The sequence below is a fragment of the Anneissia japonica genome, unplaced genomic scaffold, assembly GCF_011630105.1.
Source record: "Anneissia japonica isolate Jap-2015-1 unplaced genomic scaffold, ASM1163010v1 scaffold199_len4679917_cov187, whole genome shotgun sequence".
Classification (NCBI taxonomy): domain Eukaryota; kingdom Metazoa; phylum Echinodermata; class Crinoidea; order Comatulida; family Comatulidae; genus Anneissia; species Anneissia japonica.
This window is the reverse complement of record NW_022686322.1, coordinates 584,781-607,112: the sequence shown is the minus strand read 5'-3', so window position 1 is coordinate 607,112 and position 22,332 is coordinate 584,781. Positions and strand designations below refer to the sequence as shown.

Sequence of the window (22,332 nt, the reverse complement as noted above, 5' to 3'; positions counted from 1 at the left end):
TATGAAGGATCGTGTCATGTGACGTAATTTTGTGATCAAAATTATTAACCAATCATTAAACATTCTATTAGAACAGATAAGATAGTATAAGTAAGTATCGAAATGCGTGCTATTGTGTCGGGATTCAATATTTTAACATATGTCATAATTATGTCATCATTAGGAATGTTTTGTGGACCAAAAACAGTCATCTTATTAAGAGGGAGGGGGTTTGAATAGAATTAGCCCATAGAGTTGGTCAATTCGATTCAATTCAATAAAATTTGATTATCCCACAATGGGAAAACTCATTTGGCCTTGACCGTACAACATGTTAACAACAAAAATAGACAAATATAAACACAGAATTCCTCAGTTAAAAATCAGTTTAAAATTGTAGGTTAAAAATCATTATTACACTAAAAAATTGAAAAATCTAATTGCAGTAGGAACGACTGACTCACCAGGCCAATAAAAGAAGAGTAAGGGTCACTAGCTAAATTCTATAATCTTTTATATACCTCATACATAGATTCTAGGCATCTGATTGGTTAAGAAGCGGACAATAGAAAGTATTATTCCCTGAAAAAGTACTATTCCCCTGAAAAATAGTAATTTTTTGACCTGTCGTGTGGTGTAAACTGTAGGCCCCACCATCGCGCTGATGGTAGAGGGAACTGCGATCTCTACTACGAAAAGAGATTATGGCCCCTGACCGCGCCACGGATCAGCGAGTAGACGATAAACAATAATTATGGAGGCTGTCGGTTCAAGTTCCTGGATGAAGGACCAGCATAGGCCTATATTTCTTGATGAAGCCGATAGCACAAGCACCAAAGGATTTTCAAATGTCCTGTCAATTGCAAGATGATGGGTTGACATTGAGGAAATGAGCAAAGAAGAGCTAGACACACTGTGATCTCCTAGGCTCTAGTTAGTAGGTCTCTAGGCTAGGCTAGGAAGTAAGTACTTTTTTAGGCCTCGTAGAATCTATGTATGAGGGTATATAAAACAAATATTGACTGCTCTAGATTTGGGGAATGGTGAAATCTATTGTCCCTCGGTGACGTGGAATCAGTAGTCTATCTTCCCTCAGGCCTTTCTTCGGCCCTTAGGAAAATAGGCTACAATCGGCAAATCATAGAGGGGCAACAGATTTTACCTTTCCCCTAATAAAAAAAATTATTAGTTTATCACCCCCACGCACATGTTTTCTGTGGTACTGAAAAAAAAAAATAATTGAAAATAAAAAAAAAATAATTTTTTTTTTTCATTTATTATATTAAATAGTTAGTAGATATTAATTGTTTGCATTATCTAAATCATGTTTTACTTGTTCAATGCACCAGCAAACAACCCAAGGGTGATATTTGGCTTAAGCAAAATAAAGGTAAAGGTAGGAGAATAACCCATAACTTGCAGTGTCATTGTGCTGAATTGTGTATGGGCGTGGTCCATGACTACCTAGCAGCCGTAAAAAGGTGCTTCTTGGTAGATACATGTTCATATCATCCAACAACGACAGGGGCTGAAATGAACCATAACATCGGGGTAACCCGAAAAAAAAAAAAAAAGCCTCCCTCCCTCATCACTTTTCCTGCCCAGATAGGGTGATAAACTAAAAATATTTTTTATAGGGCCTTATGAGCAGCCAATATTTGTATACTATCACATCAGTTTTACTCCACTGCAGGAGGAAAGCCTCTTCATTGAATTACCATTCTTCTCTTCTCTGTGCAGTGTTCTCCATGTAATTTCCACTAAAATTCCCTGATTTTATCCATCCATCTTGTTTTCTGTCCACCTCTTGATTTGATCGAAATCCAGTAATTTATTTTTGTTTGTTCATCTATTGTATTTTTGTCTTGATAGGTGGTTAAATACATTTTCAATTATTTCCAAATAAATTTAAGGATGTCAGCAGACAGATATGAGATAATTTTACCATTGAAACTAAATCACGGTTTACTTGCATATCTGCTATTTGTTTCACTATATGGCAGTTCTTGACACAAATGGGAAGGCTCCTTGATTCGACCGACCAATCAGCATCACCAAAAGCTGTTGGCAAAAACGTGCAGCGGCTGCATGGAAACCAAGCTTTACTCTACTAATGCTCTAATAGTATTTAGATAATAAGTAGTAATTCAGCCAAATGATGCTGCGAGTTGTGGGATATTCACCAACCCCTATTTTTAGATCGAACAACACTTACGATTACAATAAACAGTGCGCACTCCAATTCCAAGACCCTCTCTAATACGAGACCACTTTTTTCAAAGAACCAAATAACAATCTTCAGTCTCTTAACCGAAGCTGATCCTCTATTAATTGAAGACCAAAATCTTAGACCACCCCAAATTTTGAGGTCCCAAAGGTGAACTCAAACTGGAAGGCAACTCTATCTGAGGATGCCATCTTTACCTGTCTCATAACTTTTATCAATAGTTCTGACCATCAGTAGGTATAATTGACCACCAATAAATTTTGATGATCATAAGCAATGATAACATCTAGTAACCACTGGCCAACAGTAATAAGCACTTGTAAACATTAGTACTCACAAAATATTTAAGATGATCATAAACAGTGGTCATCAGTTAACATGTACACATCATAAGTACTGTCAGTTGGACTTTCATGGGTTATTCTTGGTGAGTTTTACTCCAAAGAAATAAAATTCAGGTATGGTAAACTTGAGAGAGCAGCTTAGCTCAGTCAGCTAATCTGGTAGTAACCGCTGTGTGTGTGCTGAACCGTGGAGATTTCTAGGTCCCTGGTTCAATTCCCATCGCTGCCTCTTCTTGTGTTTCAGCTAGAGGGCTGAAATACAAGTTATAATAGCGCACCGTCTTTCGGATGAGGCCTTTAAGCCATTGGTTCCGTGTGCATTATGGCCCAAGTGCACGTTAAAGAATGCACTCTTGGAAAAGAATAGGGGATGGTCTCCTGGTGTACTACCCATCACCACCAGAAGGACCCCACTGGAAATAAGTCTTCTTCTAGACTTTTGTGGGCTATCCTTGGTGTTTACACCGAATAAATCCAATCCAATCCAATGGTAAACACTAGAACAATATTGCTTTATTATCAGTAAGCTTATTTAACCCCTCCCTAATATTTAGACATAACACAAATAAATACATCTATAGTTACTACTTAATTTTTGGTAATAAGTAATTATTATTTCCTCAAAATATATTATATTCAGGAACATATGCTTACCGATAAAAAAAGATACCAAAAAATCTTGATGTTAAAATAACGTCCTGATGTTATGAAGTTGACTTCGTGAGTGAATAGATATTGCAATAAATTGCTGGTCGAGAAGACAATGCAAGGCCGTGTCATACTAGCTCTGATATTTCATAATAAATTTTTACGTATTTTATGCTTATATTTGGCCACTGACACCTAACTACACATTAATCAAAAACATTCAGTGATCAAATTCAGAACATACTGTACATACACAGACAAAAGTGAAAATTTGGCGAAAGAACTACTTCAAAACCTCAATGGTCATCTCTGTAGCCCCTCTTCGCAAAAAACCTTACACTACACCACCATCACAAACAAATCCAAACCTCCAAATTCAAGGACAAATGTTTCAAGAATAATTACAGTTTCATAACATTAATAGAAAATACATGTTAGACTACTTGATGTTTTCCATCTAAGTCATTATATAGCATTTACAGCACTTCACATGTTCCGTTTCACCAGATTTTCTTAATTTTTTCTTAAAATGTGTTCACTATCTTGCCTGAAGCAATAACATTTAATGAACTTATCAAGTGATATGTGTTTGGCAACACATGGACAATTCAGAATAACAGTCACTTTTAAATTCAACCTGCCGCTATTCCAAAGTTGCCAACATGTTTTTTTTGTGTTGTTTGAGACCTACAGTAACTAACATAAGGGTGGGACCTTCTATGATCAAAACCCTAGAGAATTACATAGTCCCCCTGGCTATTCTTGACATGTTTCAATTCACCAGATTTTGTTAGTTTTTGCTTAAAATGCATTTACTATTTTGCTAGAAGCAATAACATTTGAGGAACTTATCAAGTCAATCCAATGAGTTTGGTCCATTGACTTATATGCATTATCTGCATATCCCTATCTATAGTTGTCTCATACAGTGTATATGCATTACCAGAACATCCAGAATTATAATTTTCCAAATATCCAATGTAAATGGCATTATAGTCTCCATTGCACACATATACATGAATGTATACGACTTATATACAATTTGAGTATCTAATAATGTACTGTACAAATCCCCAAGCATTATCATTATCATGAATGGACACATTAATGCTGACACAAATATATAATTGTATTAACATCTGCACTTTATATAAGTTAATAACAACTTCATTAGGAGAAATGCACAAGTACCAACATTTTCACAATAGTACACACATTTTTTTAACCCGCATCCCCTCTCCCACTCTCTGCAGGCATACATATGAAATGTTGATTTTTGCAATGCCATTCTCTACAATTTTTTCATATTTGGTCAAAGTACTCAGTTTTTACTAGGTCAGAATTTATATTACTTTTTTATATAAATATGGCATTTTCTTATAAGTGTACAAGATAACCTAGTCTACCTACATGTCTACCTTGATAATGTTGATAATTTTGAATAGCATTTTAACAGCCAGCACTCTCAATTTCAGAAGAAATCTTAATGTAAATATTGTTTAAAAAGAAACATTTATTTATTAAACATATTAAAATTGCCTACAAACAAGATAGATAAAAAAACATAGATTACCTGGTTTTACACTTCTGTTGTTTGTTCTGTCCATTTTTTCTAGTTCCTTATTTTCTCCTGTGCTTTCACTAGAAAAAGTGTCTGGCGCGTCCCTAAAAAATTAAAATCGAGTGAAAAGAATATTAAACATCTAAAGTAAAAAAATATTAAATACTTGCTCATTTTATTGCTATTAAGAACTAATTAAAAGTAGAAGATTATTAAAACAGGCAAAATAATTATGAATTGCAATTTTTACAATTGCAAACATTTCGTTTTGATACTTTCAATGGCAGATTTAAGTGCCATTACTATGGACTCATAATAATAAAATGTTATTCTATTAATACGAATATGACATAATTTCAATTTCATAAGGCCAAACAAATTGAAAAGTGTTACCATTACATTTATTTGGCACTCCTAGTATGAAAGAGAATATTGTAGGAGATTAGTCTTTAAACAAATTTGCACTCATTCGTACTACGATGACACATTTATTATAAACTACATCTTGAATATATAGCTATAACTATAGCTCATAAGATGAACAAAATCATTAACAATCAGAATAAGAAAGTAGGCAAAGGTACTATTATCATTTCAAAAACCATTAATGTAAATACTCTGATAGTGGATATCACATCCAAATAAACACATTGGCCCTAGGCACTAACATAAATCTTTAGATAATGAAGATGTTTAGATCCTGCCACTGAATAATTAAAACATGGTTCAATTCAATATTGTTTAATCATCTTGATTATCGGCAAAAATAACAGTTCAAAAGACTTTATTTTTAATCATATATTATTTTAAAGATTAGGTTTTCATAACCAATATTTAGACATACAAAAATCATCAGAAAGAATGTATTATTGTCTGGGAAATTTTCTACTCGCCAAATTGAAAATCTAAATGGAAATTTGCTAGATAGAAAAAAAACCCCAGTTATGGTAAGGAAAATGTACTGTACCATTAAATTTAATTTTATACTATAAAAAACTTGGATTTCTGCATTATTCATTTTATGGTCAGGTTTCTATTACTTGAACCTATGTCTAATATGTAGGTCAAATTGACAAAGTAGGAGGTAATCATTATTATGAATAAAATAAAATGTTTGGTTTCTAATGTTCACACATGCATCACCAACAAATTGGAAATTTAAAAAATAAAATGTTCACTAACAATGTATAAAATTCTTGTCTAAGCATAGAGTAGGTCTAAATTTCATTAAAACAAAGCTACTTTACTGGAACACCATCAATAAAAATAATAATCTGTATCCAGGGATAGATGGAGGGAGGGGCTAATGATGTGTTTTTTTAATGAATAATAGATACCCTAGTAAGTTACCCAAAATTAAAACTTTTATTTAAGACCTCTGATATTATTTTAGCAACTACACCCACATCAAGAGGATCACACTCCCTATAAGGTAAGTGTTGATTCAACCATCTGAAATTGTTGGTAGACTCCTCCCCATCTATCCCATTGAAGAATCCTGGATCCATCGAAGATATCAATTCTATATTATACACAGTAAGGCTTTGGCCAGGAACGAACTTTGTTAATAGCCCTAGACTTCTGAATTTATGTCAGAAGGGACATCTAACTATGTATTGGTATCTATAATATGAGCTATATAAATACCCCATTATTATTGATAATACCAAGAATGTTATTGCAAGTCTTGTACAAACACACCGTTTGATGGTGATTCAAAACATGTGATGTACATACAGCTTGTGCATTTTAAAGAGTGTTGACTGAGTTGGCATGAATTTCCTATTTTCAAAGATTTACCTTAGAACATTATCTTTTATTTTATATACAGAATTATATATAAAATATATAGCTCTATGACACTGAAGGGAACCATGTGAATCTTCCAAAAATCTCCTCTGTGAAAGCAAAAATCTTTCGCAAATTTTTCTGCAATTGGCATCTCCTGATAATTAGCAGATGTTACTGTTGTGCAATAGCTCACATGAAAGTTCAAAAATTGCACACATTTGTTTGGAGGACATTAGAAACTAGAAATCCTGTTTGAGGAATCAGGAATGGCTGCTCCTTTTCCAGGGATAAGAAATGCCGATCCTTTTCCTTCTTATACTACTTAATACAAGGTGATGTTATTGGCAATAATCTCTCTTTCCTTTAAACTGAATTGTTTTCATATGTAAATCAAATCAGTTCCAATCAATTCAACATAATTAGGTATAAACATGGAGGTATAATTAGTACCTGGTTGGCTGCAAGTCATGATTCTTTGGTGGAAATCAAGAATAAGAAAAAGCTTACTAAAGTTCTGGTGAAAAAAAAAAATTACATAAACTCTGAATATTTATTTCCAAAGCCAAACTCTAGAGGGGGTATACCAACATGTATAATAATCTTCTACAATAGGCTACATATTCCTACATTCAAAATATCATTATTTTGAGTACTATACTTGAGTAATCAGTGTGCCTTTTAATACTTGAAGCTACCTTTGTGAGGTGTTGATTAGTGGATACTTTCACAATTCTAAGTTAAAAAAGATGACTATTTTCCATAGTGGTACTGCTGTTTCCTAAATGTCAATGGCTACCTACAATTAGTCACAGTACTCCATGAAGACAAGAAGATAATATGACAACCAACTATAATTTTGGACAATTGTTTTCTATCATGAAATTAGTATACACATAATGAATGTTTATGACTGCAATGGGGTAGGATATTTCAAGAGGTGAAAGACTGGATGTTTTATTCAACTAGGTGTAGCCAAGTTGAATAGAACATTCAATCTTTCACCGAATGAAATGTTACCCCAATGGACAAATAAGAATTGTTTTATACAACACATAGCTGTATCTCTCACAATTGCCTGCATGCTCTTCTACGTATATAAGGACCCATCTTCCTTTTGAAGGCCAGCATGAAACCGGCTTAGCACCCTAGACCTAGGCATAGAAATCGATCAAGTTCATGTTTGGCTAATAGACTCAAATCCTCACCGCTGAAGCTGGCGAAATACTCCATAGGGTTAACTGCATATCTTATTGCCTTTTTTGTTGATTCGGCATAACTTTTGTTAAGTAATTCCTCCAAACTTTCTTCGCTCAAAAGTACAAATGGCCCAGTACCAAATGTACCTGCCATGTTATCGGTGGAACGAGGACTACTGAATGATCAACTACTTGTTGACGCGCGGGTTGCCTAGTCTAGGCTAATTTTCTCACTCGCGTTGATTTGAGATTTTTATGTTGTCTTAGAGATGAAAAAGTACTATTCAACGATCGTTGACTATTACTCAAATAACCATGGAATATTCACTTTAAATCAATCTCACATGACCTGTTTTCAACCAATAAAATTAATGGAATATACTCACCCAGACTCTGTAGGAATATTTCCAGCCAACTGAGGTGCCTCTGGAATCTCTAGATCTGAAAAAAAAAAAAAAATGATTGAAATTAGAAAAATGCTAACGAAATTATTATAAATGCCACACAAGTTGTGAACAATTTTTTTTCTTCAAATTATTATCGGCGATTTGATTGGCCGAGAGGTTAAGTCAGGGGCACCGTAACCTTCAGCTATAATATCAGCGCTGGTTCAAACGGCTCACTCGCCAATTGTTTCGGTGGTGGAACAGGTCTTCTCGGATAAGGACTTTAAACCGTGGGCCCAGTGTACGCACTTGTCTTGTGTTCACTTAAAAGTACCCATTACATCATTTAAGAAGTGTAAAGGGTACCCCCGGTGGGCTGTCCATTCAGTCCCCTGTCATTTAATGGATATGCCACATAGGATAGTGATTAAGTTCACTGATTGGCATACCCTTGGTGCTCATGCCTAATGAAATGAAATGAAATTATCAATTGATAATAGAGAGTTCACCTTCTAATAAAGGAGACTTCACACTGAAATATCCAATAGATACTTAGATAAAAACTTTGTCGTTAATAATAAATTGCATGATCAATGTAGAAAGCAGAGGAACTTTTTAACTAATTTTGCAACCTTTTATTTTTGTTTCTATTTTAGGCACAGAAATTAATGACAAAAATGAAATTGAAGTATAAAATTTGAGGGGTTCAAACTTGGAGGTCATTTCCGGTAGATTTGTTTAAACGTTTTTTCTTTCTTAGCACATCCAATTTTGTGTTGCTACTTTCTGGGAAATTCTTGTCCGGTTGCAGGAGTGTAGGACAACGTCCTGAACTCCGGGAGACTCCAGCAACTTCTGGTAGACTTGGGACCTCTGAAATTTTATACATTTATCTGATTTTCCATACTTAATTGTCTATATATTTTCTTACTTTTGTAATAACAAATAGCATTTTATATGATTATAAAACATCTTAGAGGACAGTCACAATGGATGAGTGAATTGGAAGGCTCACTCTATCGAGTGATGATTAATGATCGTGTGGACACCCTGCAACCTACAGGTTTGTTTTGATTTTTGCCTCATGGTTGATACTACAAACATTAAAGCGAAGCTAAACATGCTATGACAACCTAATTACTATGTTGTTGTCATGTACTTTGAACATCAACAAACAAGACAACATACAGTAATCTAGAACATGACCAAAATTAAATATTTACTTTCTCTCAGTATCAAGGTCATAACAATGGCAGACATCCTTTAAGGTCAATCCAAGTACTTTTGTGGAGGTAAGGTCCCTTATGGATGCTTTTTAATATTCTAAAAATAGCAATTACAATATATTGTCTATATGAGTCAATTTCTTCCTCTGTGACAATCATTGGAGACTGCATTTAGATGTCACCGGCAAATAGATTACTTACGACTCGTTTTAAATAATTTATGGGTTATCAATATGCTAAAAATTCACTTTACAAAAGCCGTTACAGTATTCATTTTAAAAACATTTCATGATGTAGTCATAAATTGGGTATACATGAAGACCGCTTGACTATCCTATATAAGGAACTTGTACAACAGTATGCCTTTATAATGCAGAAGTTGAATGCTGATGAAATTATATAATCTATGAAAATTATGATGAGCCTAAGTACAGTTCATACTACACTTTTTTTTTTATAAGAACACATTTTATAAGGACACTGAGGCTGAAATTGCTTACAAATTAAGAACAAAATAAGAAAATTGAGGCTGAGGTAAAATGTCAAATGAGGTATTTATTTAACAGAAAACCAACAAATCTATCTGTACCTTATTTGCAGTAGGTGTTACTATGTAATACCATCTATAATACAGTAAAGTAATAACTGACTGTAAAAAAAAAAGAAGAAAACTGAGCCTGTGCAAAATTTTACTGGTTCTTATAAAAAAAAGTGTAGTATAAAGGAGAACTACCATAGATGACCCAACAAATGCAGCAACAAAGATAACATTTTTAGAGGCTTCCAATAAGTTGTAATTGACATATAAATTTTTTATAGCGAAAACAGTGTCAAAGATACATATACTGTAATATCTGACCTACATTTGAATCGGTACCTCTTGTGATGGTATTGTACCTCATTCCTCCTCCTCCATCTATCATAACCGATATGAAAGAGCAACGCACTGGTAAAGATGATGAAGATGATATAGATAATTACATTATCGGAAACTAGGTACGATAAGACTTGTAGATCAGTCATCCTCATGCTGGCATCCTAACTTTATCTCCACTGATTGGTACCACCACACAGCATGTCTCTACTGTGTTTCACTTCCAGAAATACAAGCATTATCTCATCCACTAGGAAGCCAGAAGAGGGCGAAACAAGATGCGATGCCTCGTTGAATGACTGCGCAAGAATGTAAAGTATGGCAACAGAGAAATCAGAGGATGAAAATGTGAGCCCAATGTTTTGATTTTATTCCCAGCACATGGAGTAGTTCTGAACTTCACAGTATATTAAATGAGCTGTAAAAATTATGGGACACACCAAGCTTCTGATAAACAACTTCTAGAGTACACTACACACAAATTAATGGTTAACTAATTTAGATAATGTGAAGGGCATAGAGACACTATATAAAATTAAATATTATTATTACATGTATTGCATAATTTACTGTTTCTGTTTTATAGTTGTCTTGAACATTTTCGGTTTTTATTATTATCTTCTAATAATAAAATATTGAAACATTTCTCTTTTAATGTTTAACATTTCTACTAAATAACTGTAATAATTTCATTTTCTGTTTCACTCTTACTGCCTATGCTACAGTAAATAGTAATATTTCTGACTTCTGCACAACTGAATTTGGTTGAGGTTGTAAATGTAAATGTAATCATTTTAACCATAAATAATAGGATTTACTTCCTTCTGAAGGTCATTAAGAGAAGATTTCCAAACTATCTGTACATCAGGTAGAACAATATTAGTCATAATTATCAATGATTCAGCTATACAATAACAGCCTTTTCAAAACAATTGTAGTGTAAAATATTAATTATTTAATTGCTTTCACTGCCAACAGCAAGTACACTCGCATTTTACAGGATGGAACTCTATGATGACATTGTTACATATTTGTACCTTGCGGCAGTTGTATCTGGTATTTAGCAAAGATGAAAGCACAATCTTAATTTGATAAAGTGTAGTCATGAAATAAATCTGACAAATGATATCCCGGAAATGAGAAAACAATTTTTTTAAATGCAGAAGAACCAAACATGAAAATTACAAGGTGCAAGTCCTACATGGACAGTACTTACAGATGCTAGAGTGATGTTATGAGGCAGAGGCAAATCCAAGGGATGGCGAAAGGGGTGTTCCCTCCAAAATCTCTAACCAGCAGCCAAAAAATCTCAACCAATTGTGAAATATTAAATGTAATTAAGGTTTTAAAATGGCTTAAAAACACTGGAGCTTCCATGGCGCAGTCCCTGATCACACCCCAAATTAGATAACAGAGCATCCAACCCTTCCCACTGTCAAATTCTATACTATAGAAAACAGAGGGAATAATCAAGAGTTCATGCATTGTACTCAAAAAATTACCTCAAATTTAACATCCACACTTATTCTGAGATAATTATGCTTGGCCAGGAAGCCAATCTTACTCCACAAGATGCAAGACATGCATTCTTAAGGGTTCCATACCAACTGCATTTCATTGCAACTAATGTGTTGGTTTTGAATTCCACGTGTCGGTTAACCACATGACAATTCAGGAAGCATCCAACTTCCCCCAGACATGTGAAAGATACGATCCGTCACTAATGGATAATTGACCTCATTCATAGAGCATCAATGTGTCTCTATAAAAAAAAAAATAGTCGAAATGGATGGGAAGGGGAATAAGGGACAGGGGAAATGTGTATTGAGTGATAAAAGACAGTCCTCACAGCACAGTTTTTAATTTTCATTCCTTTTTTTGTCTAATCATGGAATAAGTGCATTTAAAACAGACTAAGCAAAATGCAGAATGGAATTGCCAAAAACAATAAACACTAAGTATATATCGTTCTTGACTTTATATTATCCTTTTATATTATTATATTAATATTGCAATTTGCCTCTAATTCAAGACCACTGTGGGACCTGAAAATTTGGGGTGGTCTCGGGAATCAGTCTCCAATTAGAGTGTTAGCTTTGTATTTGAAGAATGTTATTTGCCTCTTTGAAAAAGTTGAGTGAGCATTGTATATTTTATGTAAAACAGACGGTGAGTAAACCTCCCACCCACCCCAGCAATATAATGAAAGGGGGTGGGGGAAGTAGGAAATTAATCTTAGAAATGATGCTAGGAAATATTAAATTTATTTGATTTTTGCATTCATATACTGAGGCACAAAGACCAAGGATGGCCAATAGTAAATATATACTATCACCATCTTGCACTCAACATATACAAATAAATGGACGTGACATAAAGTGCAATGGTCAAGTACAGTATATTGGGAGATAATGGTCAGTACTCTTTTTCGAATAGTGTAATGCACTCAGTGATTTGATTGTCCGAAATACATAAGTGCACAAACCTACAGTACAGCTAAATGTCCCATTCTAAGGACAAGATAATTAAAGTAAAGTGTCTTTCATAAAATCAGTAGTAAATATTGGTATTGGCAGTTTAAAACCAAGAAGCAGACTCATTAAAATAAGTACCGGTAGGCTAGGTCACTGCAGGACTAAAATTGAATCAAATATTAAACAGATAATGACATTTTCATGTCGGCTAATTAAAGTTTACTAAGAATGAAACATAATTAATACGCTAATGACTAGAACATGCACTATTCCAAAAGACCTACATCTTTAGCTTTTGTTGAAAAGATTCATGCTAATAATAGCCAAAGATCGCTTGGTAATCTAGAGATCTATGTTAAATGCCAGAGTTCAAATTTAAGTATTCTGCACTTTGGCGTTCAATTCAATTTTATATTTCTCTAAAACATGCACTTTTAAGAGATATAACCACTACCACCCCCTCACCTTTCTCAGCCCTTCTAGGTACAACACACTGTTATCCAGTGTACAGGGCACCATATATGAATTGACGGCATTGGTACAACAATAACCAAGCTGTATACCTCTATAGACTACTACTTCAAATATTCTTTAACTTGTTTATTGTACAGCAACTACTAAAAAGTGTAAAAAGACGTGTGGTATAACTTTGTTGTTACAAGTATTTGTGCATAGCTATTTGAAAGCTGGATAATATAATATTTCTAATTATGAATACATTGCAAACTAATATTTATATCATATGCATAGACTTTAGGCTCTATAGCTACAATACTTATTCCTGTTCTATTTAAATTTATTAATTCAGCTTTCATATTTTACAATGGTAGGATGACGTGGTCTGTAAATACCAACATCCTAAAAAGATTATAAATATGACAAATGTTATTAGCAATATGTTAGATGAAAGAGATGAGAAAATAAAAGTTAAAAATAACCTATGAAAATAAAAATGTTTTGGCCCAAAAATTACATGTTTAAATCACTGAATATTATTAATCATCTTTGCTCAGCCAAAAATGACTTATAACTATCCCATACACCTACTTTGTCAACCAACAATGTTCATACATTAACAATAATCACAACACCAAACTTCATCATCCCTTATTTCCTTAGAAAAATGCTAAATCACAGTGCATCGTAAACCTTTCATATTAAAAAGAAATCAAGATTTCAAATCACAGACAAATAAAAATTGTAAAAAAATAATGGTCTGTATACCAGAAGACAATTTTACTCTTTTCCAATGTCCAGTGTTCTTCAATGTCACACATGCCTAAAACGACTTAATAATACAGAACCAAAGAGCTAAAACTTTTGTCCTGAAAGACAGTGTACTGTTGTATTTTTCTGGAAGGACAGTGAAGGTACATGGAAATGCAGGTCTTTTTTTTTATATATATTTTTACAAAACCACTACCTGCCAATATGCCAAAAAAAAACCAAAAAAAACAACTTTTTCTTTCTCAAGTCCAACTAACCCAAAATCTAGAAAAAAAATCTTTCTTGCTGCTCTGTGTCCTGACGAAGATTATTTATTTTATTTTGTATGTACACAGCGATTTAAATCTTAATCCCTAATTTAAAATTTTAATAATATTTTATAGAATCAGAAAAAAAGAATTAGACTTACTGTAGAACTAGAGCAATAAAAACATCGCAACATGTTATTCTTTTACTTGAACTATCAGTAAAACATTATTAAAATTATACTTGTCATTTAAATATAAGCGAGTCAAAAAACAAGAAAAATTACTCACAACGGTCAGTTTTAGAGTGTAAGATTCCAAAGACCCATGGCCAAAGCATTCCAATAAATAATACTGTATGTCGACAAGTTTTTCAGGCAAAAATAGAAGGAATTATACGCAGTGAATCATTAGGCCTAAAGTTATATTTTAACCAACTAATCTTCTCAAATACAGTGCTGACCTTGTTCTTTTTATCATTTGGATAGTGTTTTAATTGAAATCCAGAAATCCATTTAAAATATCCACATCATTAACTATATTCCACAATTGAGGTGTTGCAAATTCACAGCCAAGGACATCAAATAATTGTATTTGTTGTTTTTCTCTTCTTGGCATTAGTCCTTAACTATTTATAACTATAAAATGTTCCTATTAACACGTTTCTGGTTTTGATCCTTAATTGGGTATAATAATTATTTTGGAAGACCATTTGGGATTTTGCCCACTTGCATGCTAACGTTAATTTTACCTACAGTTAATTAATTTTTTAATTATATGATTTTTGTGTAAAGATAAATTAAATGAGATATATACCGTACTGCTACCAAATCAAATTTGAACTTGGAGGGGAAAAAAATACAATCGAATTGACTACTCTGCATGTTTCAATTAAATTTATATTTCCTTTCAACTAATTACATAATAATAATTAAAACGAGAACAAATTTCGACTGCCAATTCACAGACATTTAAATTAAAAACTGATTTTTTTTTTTTGTTCTTGGATTGGTGAGGCGGGAGGAGTCTCAAAATTGGTAACTTATGCTACCATTAGATAAGCAAGCAAATTTCGATTAATTTTAAAAAAATTTATCTTAAAATATAGAACTAATATCTGTGGTAAATAGTCCAGAATATTAATAATATAAATGATAAACAAGAGAACCTGTGACCATGCCACACAGATGTACATAATATAAAATCTGGTATAGCGCATTGCTTATTTAAAAAAACAAAAACAATTACAGTAGTTAGAAAATATGGTTAATGTGATAGGATATTGGATGTGGTTGGCAAGGACTTGACCTGAGTGGGAACCAAACCTTTGGCTGAGCTTCTAACCATTAATGTTGAATTATGTGGTTCATGGTCCATAAAGCAATGCATTGACAAGCCAAACCATCTGACGGCCTACCTAACATTCTAACAGAGCCACATTCATTACGGCCGTTGAACCTAATCATACTGTATTCCTCAATGACATCACTATACATTCTTGTTCATACACTCACATTTATGTGACGTCTATTCAGTGTTAATGATCTGCCATGTGCTATATGAAATATGGTAAAGGATCGTGACATTAATGATATGGTAGTTCCGTGACATGATCTGTAAGATGAACATAGCAGCTATGTGACAGATCTAACCCTGGGTTCAATACCCTCTGTATCCCTATGCAGGTTTATGGCCTTTAAAATTTGTTATCACCTTCATTGGAAATTCTAGTGACAGAGAAGTGGGAAACGTGGGGCAGGAGGTAACAGAATAATTTTTGGATGGAAGGTGAAAACATCAGATTTATTTATACAGAGAGTAATTGCTATTAACAACGCAACTAATTACTTTGTACTAGCTTTGCATTCTGTATACTACTGTATAGATTGTGAATCTCTTTAACTTTCACTGTATTAATGTTTGTAAACGGGAGTTTTTTTGGTTCTGGTGTTTTCTGCTTTGGGTTAATCTGTTGAAACTCAATAACATTAATATGTGTGCGCTAAGATCAATCAGTTTAAGCTTAAATTTTGTGGAAGCAATGTACTTTTTATGTCATGATTAGTGAATCGTAAATGGATTCTCACCATTCATCTACACGTTTACTGTTTCTCCCTTCGAATTTCAATTTCGATAATGTTAAAAGGTGAAACAGATGGAAAACAGATAATGGAATAATTGAAAGGTACAGAAATGTAAGGTGAAAAAATTTGAAGAAGAGAAAAACTGAAGAAAGCTAAAACAGAAGGATAACAAAATGGTGGGGGTGGGGGGGGGGATGTGGGAGGAAAGTAAAAACCAAGAAAGATTACAGTAAATAGAGAAAAGGTGAAACTTAAGTAGGGAAGTATGTTAAATTTGCAACATGAAATTGTTAATATTATGTTTCAGTTAAACCATAAAACAAAAACATTAAATAAGTTGAATACTATTAATAATATATTAATATTGATTTATGTTTAGGACACAAAGTGACCTTTTAACCTCTTTGGTATATTGTAGCAATTCTTTACTGGCTGGGCAATTGTACCAAGTCATTATCGCCTCACAGTAGCTTGAACATTATCCTTTGAAATCCAATTATTTTGTTCTTTATTGCCTGGGAAGTTAATGGTATACATCAATCAAACGAGTCATTGACTATTAATAACTATACAGCAAAAAATGTGTAAACTACCTACTGTAGAATACATTAGAGACTGTGATGGTAAAAGACCATTTTATAGGAAAAAGAGATAAAACCTACAAATGAACAGAGAAGAGTGTAAGCAAAGGATGGCACTGATATAAGCTGGTTTCATCCAGAAGGGGATGGGGGAAGGGTGTGAAAATTGAGGATTTGGAATAGGAGGGTGCGAAAATTGAGAAGGCGGAACTAAATTCCTATACCAATGAAAACTGAATGGTCTTTTTTCGTATTTTAACTCAGTTGAACTAATTTGCTGCCATGGGGATACGTCCGCAACCTGTGCATCCCCAGCCTACGTCCATGTATGGAGGAACAAAAACTTAATAAAACAAAAAAAGAAAAATACTGGAAAACAACAATGATGGGAAACAGTAGCTGGATCTCAGCAGATACAAAATTGACAAGCAAAGGCTATGCGTCTCTTTCTAGACCCAAGAGTATAAATGAGTACTGGCATACAGAGAAAGTGGCGAACCTCCCCCTGCACCTACCCTTGCATACTGTAGCACAGATCAAACACCAAAGAAAAAGAACAATTCAGTCAATGAGCCTAGAGTCCAAGTTTAAAATTTATCTTATACAAATATTGGAATAAACATACAAAATAAATTATAATATGTGGGTATATATGAGAAAGAGAATAGTAAAATAATTTGGACAAGGCTAAATAAAAATCAATGGCTCCCATAATAAAGAAGCTTAAATGAAAAAATAATAAAATAAAATAAGAAATCAGGTAAATATACAAAAATACCAAGGTATAATTCCTAATAAGTCTCATGAATTCATTTACAATTTAACATTTGTGTTGTCACGATCAAGGACTAAAAACTCATTCATAAAATATAAAGTTTAATTAATATTTTATTTGTGTTTTTATACCTTCCCTATGCAGATGTAGGCCTACAGTACCCTACAATTCTGGATTTGGGCTTGAAATCTTCTATAATAGACGTAATCCATATAAATGCCAAGAAAGATTTTATTGCATGGGGACGAACATCACAATTTGTTATATAACGGATGCTTCGAAATATAGAGTCAGTCTATTTAATATCATTAGGCTCCAGAAAAAAACTGAAATTTGTAACAGATTTTTCCATTTGTAGTACTGCACTGCCTTATATAATGAATTCAAAAGAATAGCAAGAAAAAAAAGAATATGCTTACTACAGTACTGATAAACTCACTTGTATTTGCTTATATCCAGGTACTCCAATGATACTTTGGTCCTGATTATCAAATCTGAAAACAGTCCTAACACCAAACAACAGTAAAAAATATCCTTCTATTTATGTAACATCATAGCTGCATTGTCTAACTCAGCAATAGCAATCACATTATGTGTAGCAAAGGTGACTTATAATAATCCTGTCTGCTCTTCTGTATTGTTCTGTTTTGACACCATTCAAAGACTATTTATGTTCTTTACTTGTTTGAAAATGGAGCCTGTTTATTACTGTTGTTGGACAACTGCTCTATTAAGATTTAAACTCTAGAGGGCAGTGTTTATATTCATTAATCAATTATGCACTCTTTGCACACAATTATTCTATTGACAACAGAATCAACCCTCATAAAGTTAATGATTAATATGGTGATTTATTAGGCATACTGTTAAAAAAACAAGCATGTTAGTTATATATACACTAGATTCCTGGATAAATTATATACTAATGAATTGGCTTAATTAAAATACTAGGTACCACAATTTAAAGGTACATAATTAATAGTAATAATAATAATAACAATAATAATAATAATAATAATAATAATAATAATAATAACAATAATAATAATAATAATAATAATATTTATAATGCGCCAATTCAAAGATTTACCAAAGGCGCAGTGGACTAGATGTTGCACTTTTCAATAACTTTCTCCTCCCCTGAGGGTCACTTCATGTCCTCTGCAGCCAGCAAACTGGTGCACTTTCATCTGTCCATGACAGGGGCCGAGTGAACCAGTAAACCAGAGTAACCCCCTACTTATCTCGAAAGATATACTGGGTTTTTTAAAGTGCACATAAGCATTTGTGTACACTGGGCCTATGGTTTATTCCTTATCCGAGAAGACTTACCACCACCAGAACTATAGGAGCAAGCCGGCCGCGAACACATGCCGATATTGTTGGCTATAATTACGGTACCCCTGCCTAAACCGCTCGGCCATTAGAATCGTGCAGTACATAAAACGTAATTGGTTTTTACTAAAGGTGTGTGACTATGAAAGTTTACAACATAACTGTATTTGTCAGTACTGTACACCACTAAATTCAAGGGGACTTGCATTATGCTTTCAAAGCTAATAACAAACTAGATCACGAAAATCCTTATAAACAAACGTTACCTATTAAAGTTTATAAACAATGTGTTCATTTCACAGGTCCCAGGGCCACAACACAATAATATAATGTATAATCACAAAGTGTGTACTATTCTATTGTAAGTATATAGTTATAACAAGGCTATACCAAGATACCAATGTCATGATTAAAAACGTACAATTAATCATGACGCATAAAATTCACACACTCCTTTTCAATCGCTACACCCACCACAACACACTATCACAAACACCAGAACTGGAGAAACCGTCACTACAACATTGACCACAGCTACTGGTATATCACATCAACATTATTCTCTAAGCATTACAAATTCTATACTCTAGTATATAAATATGACTGCTTTGAGGGGCATTGTTTAAATCACAGCCCTCTGCAATCACTAAGCCTCCAGCTCAAGATGAAATCAAGGGGCATTGTACAGTCTTAAGATGAAATAAGTATGCATTGATAGGCATAACAAACTGAATTATGCCTGGTGTTGAGTCATTAGTGACTGAAAAAAATTAGTAAAATATACACCCATACTTTTTACACCAATCGGATGGCTAGGATCTGTAGTTGCATAGCTATACCACTGTACAATCATGGATGCTATGAACTGTAAATTCTCCACCAGAATATAAAGTATATCCATTAAGTACATAACCAAATATATTGTGATTTCCACCCTTGTCACTCCTATAAAATTTACTTAAATCCTTTTTATTAATATTCATAAGGTTATAATGGAATAAAAGAGCAATGGCCTTCACTATGACAACAGTTACTTTTAGCTGATAACTACCGAAGTTCAATGGTATAATCACAGGATTTGTGGAGTAATTGAAGCAAACACGGTCTGCTAATTAATTGTAATACAGTATTAGCCTACCGGCACACAGGTCCAGTTTGAACTAGTCAACTATGACATCACCAGCTCACTATCTTTCAGCCTGGCCTAACAAGGTAACACTCAGTTGGATCATAAATTATGGTCAACAATAAATCATTTTCACACAATGGATGAAAATGATCACCTATGATACAACTCTATACTAAAGGTTATATTCTGAACACTGGTTTTGTTATAAGTGGGAACCAGAGGAATAGAGACGCAGGTATTTGAAATAGAGGGGCCCAGAGAGGGAGTTTAACAGACAATGGGCCAAGACCTCAGTCCCACCATAGTTAGAGCTATGGTACAAATTTAAGTCTATAACACCTAAGTGGCAGAAGATTTCCCTCTCCCCACTTCAGCTTGTTTTTTTAATGTTAAAATTCATTAGTTTCATAATTCCATCCAAAAATAGCTTCCAAAACTACATTCTGAATTCTAATAAAATATAGTTATTGACAGAAAAATTACAAACCACCTTTTTAGACCAGGCTTCTTTTGCAAAATAGCAAGGCATACTAATTAATACACAGATAACGTAGCTCAGGGAAGACTCAAAGATTGAGATTCTAGCTCGCATGCTAGAACCAACTTACCGAAGGTTTGCTACTAGGATTCTTACAATTCTCGAGTGCGGTGAAGTAGCACGGCAAACTGGTTGGTTGATATACACATCAGATCAATGACGACTCGGAGGCTAAGATTCTAGATCGCAAATGCTTGATTTTGTACAAATGTTCTACTATAGTACCTGAGCAGCTTTCAAAGACTTAGAGCCTAACTCATCTACACATCCTTGATTTTCTACAACTGCAGATTTATTCAATACGATTGTCACTTCCTCCTTCTATTCAACACAGCAATACTTCAATACCATCATATAACAGAGACCTATTGAATGGTGGATAATTGTCAAAATCCCATCACACAATAGACTTGCTTTAAGAGCTGGATCGACTGCTAGACTAGTTAATGCAAGGACAACTATATATTCACGATATTATACTGTTAAGTGTATGTAGAAATCCTGGGAAAAAAAATTCTACAAAATTAAATTGATACTTTGAAATTGCTTATTTATAAGGATCAATCAAGTTATCAAAAATTTATTGCACATGCATTTGTCAGAAGAAAATAAGAAAAATATATAAATACCGTAAAACCTCGAATTTAAGCCCTGGGCTTCTTTTTTTTGCGAACCTGAATGGGCTTCTTTTCATAATGGGCTTCATTTCAAGATGGACTTTTTTTCGAGGCAACTTTTGCAAAGTAAAGAGGGGGGCTTCTTTTCAAATGAATGCTGTAAATTTTGTGAATTTGTACTATAAAACAATAAATAAGGCCACTGTAACATCAATCCTTATCATTTAAATGGCATTAAATCACCTAAACTACTGTATAAACCAAGCTCGTTTCAAATTTATTTTGTTTTCTGAAATTCATGTACAGTTTTTATACTGTACAATCTCGAAAGAAAGCCTGTGCTATCTTGAAGAGAAGCCCATGGGCTACTTTTCGAGGCTAATTTTGCAACCTAAAGAAGGGGCTTCAACTCGAGATTAAGCCCACTTGGCTTCAATTCGAGGGTTTACGGTATGCACCCAAAGTGGGTGTGGTCTGACTTCACTATGTGGAAAATACATATAGTTTGTTTTTCTCCCCGACAAATTACGGTTTTACTTCCTGTCGGCAAGAGTTATTCCACAGGCCCCCATGCTGGGGCCACTTCTGATTTTCACTAATAACAACTTAAGCGATCTAAATACTGAATTTTATTTTTTAAGTTTACTAAACTTTTCAATTTTGAATTATTGTTTATTCTGTGTATGTTGGGCACTGTGACCCTTCAACCATGGAATTATGTGAAGTATTACTATTTACCGGAAGTCTTATAGAAATTTTTACAACATTTACAATACAGTACAATCTTATGAGTTAATTCATAGTACCTGTGACTACACCTTAGATTAATTAATTTAAAGAGAAACTGAATTATGTATAGTAGGTCCGTTAAAAATAGGGTCCCAGTGGATGTGTATATGCACTGCTGACTCACAGCTATACTAATAATAGTCTTAACAGCACATTGGCACTGTCTTACGACAGTTTCCAAATGATTCTCGGACCATAAGAAGCTGAGCTACCACCTACGGTAGTCCTACAACATTATGAGAAACACAGACTACATGGCTTCAACCATTGACCCCATACCAATCCTAGGTCTCAGTGACAATATGC

The 22,332-nt window shown here is 33.7% G+C and overlaps 1 protein-coding gene across 3 annotated transcripts in view; it reads right to left on the bottom strand.

The window, feature by feature from the left end:
• Positions 1-22,332, bottom strand: part of LOC117114881 (supervillin-like) — a 144,082-nt gene that overhangs the window by 71,158 nt on the left and 50,592 nt on the right. For all 3 annotated transcript variants that reach the window (XM_033258507.1, XM_033258517.1, XM_033258510.1), the window contains exons 4-5: positions 8,133-8,187; positions 4,772-4,863 (exon numbers count right to left, since the gene is read on the bottom strand). In XM_033258507.1, the coding sequence (XP_033114398.1) occupies positions 4,772-4,863; positions 8,133-8,187 (147 nt within the window). The remainder of the gene's footprint in view (positions 1-4,771; positions 4,864-8,132; positions 8,188-22,332) is intronic.